The sequence below is a fragment of the Hyla sarda genome, chromosome 3, assembly GCF_029499605.1.
Source record: "Hyla sarda isolate aHylSar1 chromosome 3, aHylSar1.hap1, whole genome shotgun sequence".
In the NCBI taxonomy this organism is placed as follows: domain Eukaryota; kingdom Metazoa; phylum Chordata; class Amphibia; order Anura; family Hylidae; genus Hyla; species Hyla sarda.
The window spans coordinates 403,701,419-403,715,384 of record NC_079191.1 but is presented as its reverse complement, the minus strand read 5'-3'; the positions used below and the strand labels follow the sequence as shown (position 1 = coordinate 403,715,384).

General features: G+C 41.1%; 1 protein-coding gene across 1 annotated transcript in view; it reads right to left on the bottom strand.

Annotated features, from left to right (window-relative positions):
* The window catches only part of SIX2 (SIX homeobox 2), a 12,108-nt gene extending 10,988 nt beyond the window's left edge, over window positions 1-1,120 (bottom strand). The window contains exon 1 of the mRNA XM_056563408.1: window positions 439-1,120. Within this exon, the coding sequence (XP_056419383.1) occupies window positions 439-998 (560 nt within the window). The 5' untranslated portion in view covers window positions 999-1,120. The remainder of the gene's footprint in view (window positions 1-438) is intronic.
* Window positions 1,121-13,966: the final 12,846 nt, after the last annotated feature.

Sequence of the window (13,966 nt, the reverse complement as noted above, 5' to 3'; positions counted from 1 at the left end):
ATATGTGTATATGAAGTGTTTACAAGTAATAATTTCTTATAATTGATTATGGACTACAATGACTTCTGCTCCATGTGTATATGAAGTGTTTACAAGTATTAATTTCTTATCATTGATTATGAACTACAATGACTTCTGCTCCATGTGTATGTGAAGTGTTTACAAGTAATAATTATTTCTAATTGATTATGAACTACAATGACTTCTGCTCCATGTGTATGTGAAGTGTTTACAAGTAATAATTATTTCTAATTGATTATGAACTACAATGACTTCTGCTCCATGTGTATGTGAAGTGTTTACAAGTAATAATTATTTCTAATTGATTATGAACTACAATGACTTCTGCTCCATGTGTATGTGAAGTCCCAGGGTTTACAAATCCCACTTCCTTGTGTTCCATGAGGTTGTAGAAGTCCTGGCAGTACTTACTCGTACCTCTCTTTGGCCTCCGCTGCTCGGTCCCTCTGCCTCCTGTTTTTGAACCAGTTGCTGACTTGGGTGGTGGTCAGTCCAGTGGCCTCAGCCAGCTCCCTCTTTTCCCTGGGTGAGGGGTAGGGGTTATGTGCATACCACTCTCTCAAGACGCTCCGACTTTTTTCCTTGAAGCAATAACTAGTTTCTTCCCCGTCCCAGATAGACCTGGGTAAAGGAAACTTTCTGCGCACCCTGTATTTGCCCACAGCACCCAAGGGGCGCCCCCTTAACTTCTCCGCCTCTATGTAATGCGCCTTGAGCCACAACTGTTGTAACTTTGGGTGGTTGTGAGGAGAGAACTGATGGCTTTCCAGGATCTTGTACAGCTCCCTGAAGTTGCCCCGGTGGAATGCCACCACAGCCTTGGCCTTCAGGACACTCTCATTCTTGTGGAGGTGCTCACAGGCTGGCAAGGACCACAAGAAGCGCCCCAGCCTTTCTATGTTGCCCCCTTGCTGGAGAACCTCACAGACGCAGGCGACTTGCTCCTGGGTGAAGCCAAAAGTGGGCAGCATCGACATGGTCCCTTGTGTGCCCCCAAAAACATTCAAGATCCAGGAGAAGAAGAAGAAGAAGAAGAAGAAGAGTTGGCCGGGTCCTGTGCGCAACTGCGCTCAATCCAGGGCACCATCCAAGGAGCCACCTTCTCAGCAGAACTTTCTTGCAGGAACTTTGCAGAACTTCTGCAGAATCCTTAAGTGCAGGAGGTCGCAGCAGCCTCCTTATTTGCAGATCTCCTATGGAACACTAAAGGCTGCTCAGCATTGCTGCCTGGGCTGCGCTTCTTTTTTTTTTTTTTTTTTTTTTTTTTTTTTTTAGCCTTAATAATATTATTCTAAACTGGCATGAAAAATGATTGTGCACCCTGTGATTGGCTGGATACCTGACCCGGGGACTGCAAGGATAAGACAACAGTTTTAGTCAAATTATTCGCCATGGTAACCCTGTCAGTCAAAGGAAACTCGATCTGCCTGGAGGAGGCTCCCTGCCTGCACTCATCCACTGAGAGGCAGCCTTGGAGCTGAAATATTAGGGGAACATAGAGGAGGGTTTTTTTCTTTTGTTTTTTTTTCTTGCCTTGATTGATGCAGAATAAAGGGAGGGAGGTTGGTGTCGGGTTAAAGGGTGGGGGCGCTGTAATCCTGTAATGTCAAATCCATACAGCAGCAGCAGCAGCAGCTTCATTCAGTGCAGGAGATGCTCCTGATGCCACTTCAGCCTGACATTGTGCAGACAGGAGACATGGATGTGATTGGAGGCTTTCTACAGAACTGTGAAGATTTGGGCTAAAGTTTAGGTCAGTGTTTCCCCAACCAGAGGCACCTCCAGCTGTTGGACAATTTTAGCAGAGAATCAAGCATCTAGAACAGTGTTTCCTAACCAGTGTGCCTCCAGCTGTTGCAAAACTACAACTCCCAGCATGCCTCCAGAGGTTATGGGATATAGGTGACATTAGGTAGTGATTCTGGGGGAGAGGGATTTTTGGGGGGGTTTCCTGTCTGATATCTTAATGAACAAAAAAAAAAAAATATATAAAAAAAAAAAATAATAATAATAATACTCAACACTTCCACAGTGGTAGCAATACATTGTGTTGAACTACACACTAAGTATAAATAAAATTGAATTCAAAATAAATATAAATCTGTTTAATTGTATATTTACTGTTGGATCATTTTAGCAGAGAATCAAGCATCCAGAACAGTGTTTCCTAACCAGAGTGCCTCCAGCTGTTGCAAAACTACAACTCCCAGCATGTCCGGACAGCCTTCGGCTGTCCGGGCATGCTGGGAGTTGTAGTTTTTCAACAGCTGGAGGCACATTGGTTGGGAAACACTGGTCTAGAACATTGTGACATTGTGCAGACAGGAGACATGGATGTGATTGGTGGCTTTGTGCAGAACTGTGGAGGCAGAAGATTTGGGCTAAAGTTTAGGTCAGTGTTTCCCCAACCAGAGGCACCTCCAGCTGTTGGATAATTTTAGCAGAGAATCAAGCATCTAGAACAGTGTTTCCTAACCAGTGTGCCTCCAGCTGTTGCAAAACTACAACTCCCAGCATGCCTCCAGAGGTTATGGGATATAAGTGACATTAGGTAGTGATTCTGGGGGAGAGGGATTTTTGGGGGGGTTTCCTGTCTGATATCTTAATGAACAAAAATAACAATAATAATAATAATAATACTCAACACTTCCACAGTGGTAGCAATACATTGTGTTGAACTACACACTAAATATAAATAAAAATGAATTCAAAATAAATATAAATCGGTTTAATTGTATATTTACTGTTGGATCATTTTAGCGGAGAATCAAGCATCTAGAACAGTGTTTCCTAACCAGAGTGCCTCCAGCTGTTGCAAAACTACAACTCCCAGCATGCCCGGACAAGCATTGGCTGTTCGAGCATGTTGGGAGTTTTGCAACAGCTGAAGGCACCCTGGTTGGGAAACTCTGGATCAAACATTCCCAGAAGAAAATAAAAGAAGAATAGAACTACGGCTGTCCGGGCATGCTCGGAGTTGTAGTTTTGCAACAGCTGGAGGCACATTGGTTGGGAAACACTGATCTAGAACAGTCTTTCCTAACCAGTGTGCCTCCAGCTGTTGCAAAACTACAACTCCCAGAATGCCTCCAGAGGTTTTAGGATATAAGTGACATTAGGTAGTGATCCTGGGGGAGATGGATTTTTGGGGAATTTCCTGTCTGATATCTTAATGAACAAACATAATAATAATAATAATAATAATAATAATAATAATAATACTCAACACTTCCACAGTGGTAGCAATACATTGTGTTGAACTACACACTAAATATAAATAAAATTTAATTCAAAATAAATAAAAATCTGTTTAATTGTATATTTACTGTTGGATCATTTTAGCAGAGAATCAAGCATCTAGAACAGTGTTTCCTAACCAGTGTGCCTCCAGCTGTTGCAAAACTACAACTCCCAGCATGCCTCCGCAGGTTATAGGATATAAGTGACATTAGGTAGTGATCCTGGGGGAGATGGATTTTTTGGGGGGGGATTTCCTGTCTGATATCTTAATGAACAAACATAATAATAATAATAATAATAATAATAATAATAATAATACTAAACACTTCCACAGTGGTAGCAATACATTGTGTTGAACTACACACTAAATATAAATAACATTTTATATTGTATGTTAACTGTTTGATCATTTTAGCAGAGAATCAAGCATCTAGAAGTGTTTACTAACCAGCGTGCCTCCTGCTGTTGCAAAACTACAACTCCCAGCATGCCCGGACAGCCTTTGGCTGTCCGGGCATGCTGGGAGTTGTAGTTTTGGCAACAGCTGGAGGCACGTCCGGTACTGGAAAACAACTGGTTTTGGTAACACTTTTACATTTGACATTAGAATGTTATATAAATGCAGCCAGAAGAAGGATGTGTACACATCTCAGAATACCTGAACATCTCATAGGAACCAAGAAATGTTACAATGTTATTTAAAAAAAAAAAAAAAAAATATGCCCCAAGTGTTCATACACAGATGATTTGCTCTGTGGGTATTGGTTGTCATTGAGGAGATCCAGCTGTGTATGGAGTCTTAGAGGCAATGCTCCATGGGAAAAAAAAGTATGCAAACTAGCTTATCTATCTCATATCTATCTATCTATCTATTTATCTCATATCTATCTATCTCATATCTATCTATCTATCCATCTATCTCATATCTATCTATCTATCTCATATCTATATCTTCTATCTATCTATCTATCTATCTATCTCATATCTATATCTTCTATCTATCTATCTCATATCTATCTATCTATCTATCTATCTCATATCTATCGATCTATCTATCTATCTATCTATCTATCTATCTCATATCTATCTATCTCATATCTATCTATCTATCTATCTATCTCATATCTATCTATCTCATATCTATCTATCTATCTATCTCATATCTCTATCTCCTATCTATCTATCTATCTATCTATCTATCTCATATCTATCTATCTATCTCATATCTATCTCTCATATCTATCTATCTATCTATCTATCTATCTATCTCATATATCTATCTCATATATATATCTTCTATCTATCTCATATCTATCTATCTATCTATCTATTTATCTCATATCTATCTATCTATCTATCTCATATCTATCTATCTATCTATCTATCTATCTATCTATCTATCCATCTATCTCATATCTATCTATCTATCTCATATCTATATCTTCTATCTATCTATCTATCTATCTATCTCATATCTATATCTTCTATCTATCTATCTCATATCTATCTATCTATCTATCTATCTATCTCATATCTATCGATCTATCTATCTATCTATCTATCTATCTATCTCATATCTATCTATCTCATATCTATCTATCTATCTATCTATCTATCTATCTCATATCTATCTATCTATCTATCTATCTATCTATCTCATATCTATCTATCTATCTATCTATCTATCTATCTATCTATCTATCTCATATCTCTATCTCCTATCTATCTATCTATCTATCTATCTATCTCATATCTATCTATCTCATATCTATCTCTCATATCTATCTATCTATCTATCTCATATATATATCTCATATATATATCTTCTATCTATCTCATATCTATCTATCTATCTATCTCATATCTATCTATCTATCTATCTATCCATCTATCTCATATCTATCTATCTATCTCATATCTATATCTTCTATCTATCTATCTATCTATCTATCTATCTCATATCTATATCTTCTATCTATCTATCTCATATCTATCTATCTATCTATCTATCTCATATCTATCGATCTATCTATCTATCTATCTATCTCATATCTATCTATCTCATATCTATCTATCTATCTATCTATCTATCTCATATCTATCTATCTATCTATCTATCTATCTCATATCTATCTATCTATCTATCTATCTATCTCATATCTCTATCTCCTATCTATCTATCTATCTATCTATCTCATATCTATCTATCTCATATCTATCTCTCATATCTATCTATCTATCTATCTCATATATATATCTCATATATATATCTTCTATCTATCTCATATCTATCTATCTATCTATCTCCTATCTCTCTATCTCCTATCTATCTATCTATCTATCTATCTATCTATCTATCTATCTATCTATCTATCACTCATCTATCCATCCAGACAATGCTGAGCAGCAGTCCCAGTAAAGGGTAGGCAGGTGCAGGCAGTCCCACAGCCAGGTCCCAGGCACAAGGAGCTATATAGAAAACAATACTGCAGCACTCCAGATGAAAGGTGGAAAATGGTGAAATTTATTCCATCCAACAAGATCCAACGTTTAGGTCGCACAATGCGGCCATTTTCAAGAATACAAACACAACCATGTGACAAATCAATGATAATTATACAAGTGATTTACATAAAATTGCAAAAAAAAAAGGTGCATCAGTGTATAAACATGTGACCATATTATTCCAGTTACATCCTATATATAACATATATTGTATTCTCATTTCATGTAGGATGCACATACACGTACACGTACAGTATAAACAATATAAACAGCAGCGATGGGCATAATAACTATAAGTGCAATCAGATGAAGCAAGGTAAGTGTTAATAAGATCATCACAGTCGGGCCGGAGAAATCGTACAATCACCAAGAAAACCTCTCCTGCTCTGGACAGTTCCTGACACAGACAGAGGTGTCAGCGGAGAGCACTGTGGTCAGACAGAATAGAACTTCACACATTTCTCTGTAGCATATCTGTAGTATACAGCAGCTGATAAATACTAGAAGGATTAAGATTTTTAAATAGAAGTAATATACAAATCTGTTTAACTTTCTTGCACCAGTTGATTTGAAAACATTTTTTTTCCCACCAGAGTTCTCCTTTAACCCCTTAAGGACCAAGGACGTAACGGTACGTCCTTGGTCCTGCTCTCCTGATATAACGCGGGGTTACACAGTAACCTCGCGTCATATCACGGCGGACCCGGCGTCATAGTGAAGCCGGGACCCGCCTCTAATAGTGCGCAGCGCCGATCGCGGCGCCGCGCGCTATTAACCCTTTAGCCGCGCGCTCAGAGCTGAACCCCGCGGCTAAAAGTGAAAGTGAAAGTTCCCGGCTAGCTCAGTCGGGCTGTTCGGGATAGCCGCGGCTAATCGCGGCATCCCGAACAGCTGACAGGACAGCGGGAGGGCCCCTACCTGCCTCCTCGCTGTCCGATCGCCGAATGACTGATCAGTGCCTGAGATCCAGGCATGAGCAGTCATGCGGCAGAATCATCGATCACTGGTTTCTTATCAGTGTGTGCAGTGTTATAGGTCCCTATGGGATAACAATGATCAGTGTGTGCAGTGTTATAGGTCCCTATGGGATAACAATGATCAGTGTGTGCAGTGTTATAGGTCCCTATGGGAGCTATAACACTGCAAAAAAAAAAGTGAAAAAAAAAAGTGAATAAAGATCATTTAACTCCTCCCCTATTAAAAGTTTGAATAACCCCCCTTTTCCAATAAAAAAAAAACACAGTGTAAATAAAAATAAAAATAAACATATATGGTATCCTCGCGTGCGGAAATGTCCGAATTATAAAAATATATCATGAATTAAACCGCTCGGTCAATGGCGTACGCGCAAAAAAATTCCAAAGTCCAAAATAGTGCATTTTTGGTCCCTTTTTATATCATTTAAAAATGAATAAAAAGCCCTATCAATGCAAAAATGGTACCGTTAAAAACTTCAGATGACGGCGCAAAAAATTAGCCCTCATACCGCCCCAAACACGGAAAAATAAAAAAGTTATAGGGGTCAGAAGATGACAATTTTAAACGTATTAATTTTCCTGCATGTAGTTATGATTTTTTCCAGAAGTCCGACAAAATCAAACCTATAGAAGTATGGTATCATTTTAATCGTATGGACCTACAGAATAAAGATAAGGGGTCATTTTTACCGAAAAATGTACTACGTAGAAACGGAAGCCCCCAAAATTTACAAAACATTTTTTTCAATTTTGTCGCACAATGATTTTTTTTCCGTTTCACCGTAGATTTTTGGGCAAAATGACTGATGTCATTACAAAGTAGAATTGGTGGCGCAAAATATAAGCCATCATATGGATTTTTAGGTGCAAAATTGAAAGAGATACGATTTTTTTAAGGCAAGGAGCAAAAAACGAAAATGCAAAAACAGAAAAACCCCCGGTCCTTAAGGGGTTAAAGCAGTATTTGGCCATCTTAAACAGGGGCAACAGTCATGGCAATGTATAGTAAATAAAAAGAAGTTAACATATGAGGTGACATTAACCCCCTAAGGACCAAGCCCATTTTAACCTTAAGCCCTTAACAACGCAGGACGTATATTTATGTTGTGCACCGGCTCCCGGGATATGAAGCGGGGTCGCGCATCACATCGCGTCGGCCCAGGCGCTCATCAACGGCCGGGACCCGCTTCTAATACCACACATCACTGATCGCGGCGATGTGCGGTATTCACCCTTTAGAAGCGGTCAGAAAATGACATTTTTAAACGTATACATTTTCCTGCATGTAGTTATGATTTTTTCCAGAAGTACGACAAAATCAAACCTATATAAGTAGGGTATCATTTTAACCTTACGGACCTATAGAATAAAGATAAGGTGTCATTTTTACCGAAATATGCACTGCGTAGAAACGGAAGCCCCCAAAATTTACAAAATGGCGTTTTTTCTTCGATTTTGTCGCACAATGATTTTTTTTCCGTTTTGCCGTGAATTTTTGGGTAAAATGACTAATGTCACTGCAAAGTAGAATTGGCGACGCAAAAAATAAGCCATAATATGGATTTTTAGGTGAAAAATTGAAAGGGTTATGATTTTTAAAAGGTAAGGAGGAAAAAACGAAAGTGCAAAAACTGAAAAACGGGGTACTCCGGTGGTCAACGTATTTTTCAATTTTTGACTTACCCTATTTGTTTTGTTTCATTTCTATTCTTGTTGTTTAGCCTACTCTATTTTCGTTCTTTGTTGTCTTTTTATCCCCCACTTTGTTTTCCTATCTTTGCTTTTATTTCCTGTTTCTTGCTGTGCTGAAAACTACAAATCCCAGCATGCCACATGCCTTGCCAGTTTGGGGCGGCTCCTATTTTTTTGTTTGTTTGTTCCGCCCTTTACCCATCCCACTATTCTCTCGGGTCAGCCCCCTTATACAAAGCACACCAATATAATCAGCCTTGGTTGGGATACACTGTCATACACACACACACACAAAAGGGACTACAACTCTCAGCATGTGTCATTCAGGAGTCTTCAGTCTGTGGTATAACACCAGCATGCTGCCTCTGTAGTCTCCTGGGGGTTGTAGTTCACCACACCTCTGTAGGGCATACACCAGTGTTTCCCAACCAGGGTGCCTCCAGGTGTTGCAAAACTACAACTCCCAGCATGCCCTGACAGCGTTTGGGCAGGCTTGGAGTTGTAGTTTTGCAACAGCTGGAGGCACACTGGTTGGGAAACACTGGTGTAACATGATGTGTATGCTGAATAGGCTAGAAGAGTGTTTCCCAACCAGTGTGCCTCCAGCTGTTGCAAATCTACAATTCCCAGCATGCCCAAAGTCTGTCAGGGCATGCTGGGAGTTGTAGTTTTGCAACATCTGGAGGCAAACTGGTTTGTAAGCACTAGCATACACACACACACACACACACACACACCCAACAGGGACTACAACTCCCAGCATGTGTCATTCAGGAGTCCCCCCCTCCCCCTTCACATATAGAGATCATTCCCAGTATGAGATTTATTCCCCTGCAGTCCATACATCCCCAGCCCGTGCACCTTCTCATCCTCCCCTTCAGATTACACACTTATCTTATCTGTGTTCCTTCTCCTGTGCAGACCTGCATCCTTAGAATACAGAGCGGGGGGAGGGGAGGAGCTGTGTACTCAGATGGATGAGATGAGGGGGCGTGGCTTATTTTTATCATGCAGACAGAGAAAAAAAAATACTATGACATCTTGTCCACAACAGACTCAGAACTGTGGACAACAGTAAAAGAAAACCCTCTGAACTACAGAACTTCCTGCCCAACAAACAGGTAAGAAAAAGACACACATGCTGCCAAAACATATAACACATCAGGGGCAGACATATCGCCTGTGCAGCTGGTTCACCTGCACAGGGGCCCCAGTGTGTGAGGGGGCCAGCCATCCTGCGAAAGGGCTGTGGGCCCCCTCACACGACACACACGTGTCAGCGTCATGCGCTGAATGCTTCCGCAAGAGAGGATCCTGCATCCGGACGGGGGAGCGTCTACGTCACTGCATCGATGACATGAGATGCTTCCTGGCAGCCCGCGTACAGAACAACGCACAGGTGAGGGTGGGGATTGGGGATGTTTAATCCAAACGGGCAGGGGCAGAAGAGGGGAGGGGGTTGAATAACAGCGGGGGAAGGGGGAATTTGAATGGAAGCAGCGGGGATGAACGGAAGAAAGAGCGGGGGGGGGGGGTTAATGGAAGCAATTGCAGGGGAATGAATGGAAGAAGGAGCAGGGGGGTGTTGAATGTACGCAGGGGCTGAAGCAGGGGAGGGGGGAAATTAAATAGAAGCAGTGGGCTGGAGCAGGGGGGGGTTAATGGAAGCAGTGATGGATTAATTGAAGCGGGGGAGGAATTCATGGAAGCGGGGGGTTAAGGTTAATGGAAGCATGGGGGTTAGTGGAAGCAGTGGCAGGAGGGGGTTAATGGAAGAAGGAGCAGGAGGGGTTAATGGAAGCATTGGGGGGATTAATGGAAGCAGGGGGGATTATTGGAAGCGGGGGGATTAATGGAAGCAGGGGAGTGAATGGAAGCAGGGGGGTGAATGGAAGCAGGGGCAGAAGGGGTGAATGGAAGAAGGAGCAGGAGGGGTTAATGGAAGCATTGGGGTGGATTAATGGAAGCAGGGGGGATCATTGGAAGCGGGGGGATTAATGGAAGCAGGGGGGTGAATGGAAGCGGGGGGGGGGGGAGTGAATGGAAGCAGGGGCAGAAGGGGTGAATGGAAGAAGGAGCAGGGGGGTTTAATAGAAGCAGGGGGGGTTAATGGAAGCAAGAGGGGTTAATGGAAGCAGGGGGGTTATGGTAGCAGGGGGGGGGTGAATGGAAGCAGGGGCGAGAGGGGTGAATGGAAGAAGGAGCAGGGGGGTTAATGGGAGCAAGGGGGGCTAATGGGAGTGGGGTCAATGGGAGAAGGGGGGGGGGTCCTGAACAATTGACGTATCAGAGGGGAGGGGCAGCACATTCTTTGCACAGGGGCCCTCTGCTGTCTGTGTTCGCCCCTGTAACACATGTATATTGCAAAAAAACAAAACTTACAAAGAAGATGCCATATAGTCAAAAAAATTAACCACCCCTTTAAGGACCAGGCCAATAAAATTTTAGCATTTTCGTTTTTTTACTCCTCGCCTTCTAAAATCCATAACTCTTTTATATTTCCATCTACAGACCCATATAAGGGCTTGTTTTTTGCGTGACCAATTGTAATTTGTAATGAAACCTCTCATTTTTACCATAAAATGTATGGCAAACCCTAAAAATTTTTTTGGGGGGAAGAAATTTAAGTGAGAACCAAAATTTTGCACATTTTGGAGGGTTTCGTTTTCACACTGTACACTTTACGGTAAAAATGACATGTGTTTTTCACATTTGCATATATACAACTTTTAGATAATTTGTTATGAATTTTTTTGCAATAAAATGTGACTAAAAAGCAGCATTTTTGTACTTTTTTTTATTTTTTACATACGCAGTTCACCATATGGGATCATGAACATTATATTTTGATAGTTCGGACATTTACACATGCAGCGATACCAAATATGTTTATAAAAAACATTTTTATGGTTTTTGGGGGGAAAATGGGAAAAACGCACAATTTTCATTTTTATTGGGGGAGGGGATTTTTCAATTTTTTTTTACTTTTTATTTTTACATTTTTCAACTTTTTTTTTTTACACTTTTTATGTCCCCATAGGGACTATCTAACTATCATTTGATTGCTAATACTGTTCAGTGCTATGCATAGGGCATAGCACTGATCAGTATTATCGGCTATCTTCTGCTCTGGTCTGCTCGATCTCAGACCAGAGCAAGAGACACTGGGAGACGGACGGAGGCAGGTGAGGGGACTTCCGGCTGCCATTACAGATGATTGGATCCCCGCGGCATCTATTTTAATATGTGCACTGCCGCAGATGCTGTGATCTGTACTGATCATGGCATCTGAGGGGTTAATGCCGGACATCCGCACGATCGCGGATGTCGGCCATTACCGGTGGGTCCCCGGCTGCTGCTAGCAGCCGGAACCTGCCGTGTATGACGCGAGCACCGCTCCGATGCTCGCGGTCATACACAGAATGTAAATGTATGTCCTGGTGCGCTAAGTACCGAAGGATCAGGACATACATTTACGTCTGTGATCGTTAAGGGGTTAAATTCAACATTCAAACCTTGGGGACGTAATGCTTCAAGTTTGAAAATCTAGCGTAATTCAATCATTTATAATAATCAATCGTAATTTAATAAAGCGGTGCGATCACCGCCACTCTTGAGCATGGGAACGTGATCTATGAGAGTAAATCGCAGATCACATTCCCTATGGCCGGCTTCAATGAAATTTTTGGATATGGGTAAATCCAGACGATTTTTTTGCAAATGGTGTATCTGTGGTGATTGATATGCATGCGGAATTCTAAAGTCGTCTAACCCACAAACAATAGATGACATGGACAGGATAAAACATATACCACATATTTGGATATACATGACAAATGGAATCTGATCTTATTTTCCTTGGATGTAAGAGGGTGTTTGAAATAAGTACCCTTGTTCATCAAGGGACAATTTACGCATGGGCGGCAAGGGAAAGATCCTGTATTCTGAATAGTGAGATATTTCTGATTATCTAATGGTTTCGTCGACACGTCTGATTTGATGAGTTTGTCCCTTAAATTATGGGGTCTTCGATACAACTTTTTATTGATATTACATTTGCATATATACAAGATGGCCAATGTCTTCGATATGACATTAAGGGAACATTAGGGAAGAATCTAGAAAGAATAGTCCAGTGTTTGTTAATCACTCTAGATATCTTTTGAGAATTTTTTTTATAGGTGGTCACAAAAGCTATATGAGGTTATTCAACAATCTGTCCATCATCATAACCCTATTCTTGCTCTCATGTAAAAGGTCAGAAGGGTAGCCTCTATGTGAAAAATTATGAATCATGAGGTCCAGAGCCGGTTCAACCTGGGGGCCCGGGCTGATGATGTGCTTGGCACGCATCATCTGACTACGGGGCAGTGACCTAATCATGGGTCGGGGATGGTAACTCTGCAAACGTAGAACTGAATTACTGTCAGTGGGTTTGATATATAGCTCGGTTTTGAGGTGGTTGCCATCGACAACCACCAAATTGTCCAAGAACTGTACTGCAGTATCTGAGTATGACAATGTAAACTTGATATTGGTATCCATATCATTCAGAAATTGAGTGAAATCCTCCAACTCTGTGGCACTCCCTGTCCAAATGAGGAAGATGTCGTCTATGTATCACCACCACCCCAGCATATGGCTGAAGTGGTGGGACACATAGACTGACACCTCCTCCAGGGAGGCCACGAAGATGTTAGGGGTGACATTTGTCCTCATTGCTGTACCAGACACTTGTAGAAAAAACTTGTCATTAAAAGAAAAACAATTGTTGGTCAATACCATCTGTAATGTAGAGATAATGAAATCAGATTTAGCTGGAGACATATTGTGAATGATAGCATTTTTAAGAGCAGTCTCCTTGATCATGCGGAATCGATGTATATAAGCTAGTAACATCTAGAGAGGCCACTGGCGTACCCTGTGGGACCACTACATGTCCAATCTTTTTCAAAAAGTCAGATGTGTCAGAGAGGTAAGATTTAGCCTGTGTGGCATGGGGAAGTAACACTTGATCTAAAAAGGTGGAAAGGTGACTCGTTAATAATTCAAGCAGGGAGACAATCAGTCGTTTGGGCGGGTCTACTAGAGACTTATGTATTTTCGGAAGTAAATGAGTCCTTCCAATATATTTTTATACAGTGACCATGATGTTAACCATTTTCTTGATTCTTTGGAGGGGGACGCATCATTTTTACATTTACCCTCCACTATTGACCCACCCCGGCAATTTGAAGTAGAGACCAAACGTAAGTTGTCTTTGAACTTACATTTAACAACCTTGGACGAGTACCTGAGATCTCAGAAAATACCTAGAGGGATGTGGGTTCAACCCCATGACATTTCATACATGGGGGTTGCAGAATTCTGTGCCAGATAGGAGTCAATTGCCAATAAATACTCCATAGATTTGATACTCCTCAATATTGAGTTCTTGAAAAAAGACATTGCCATTAGTAAAAACAAAGTGGGTGCTTTGGAAGATTTTCTCAAATCGGCACTTTCTACAGAGGACTTTGATAAATTTATTA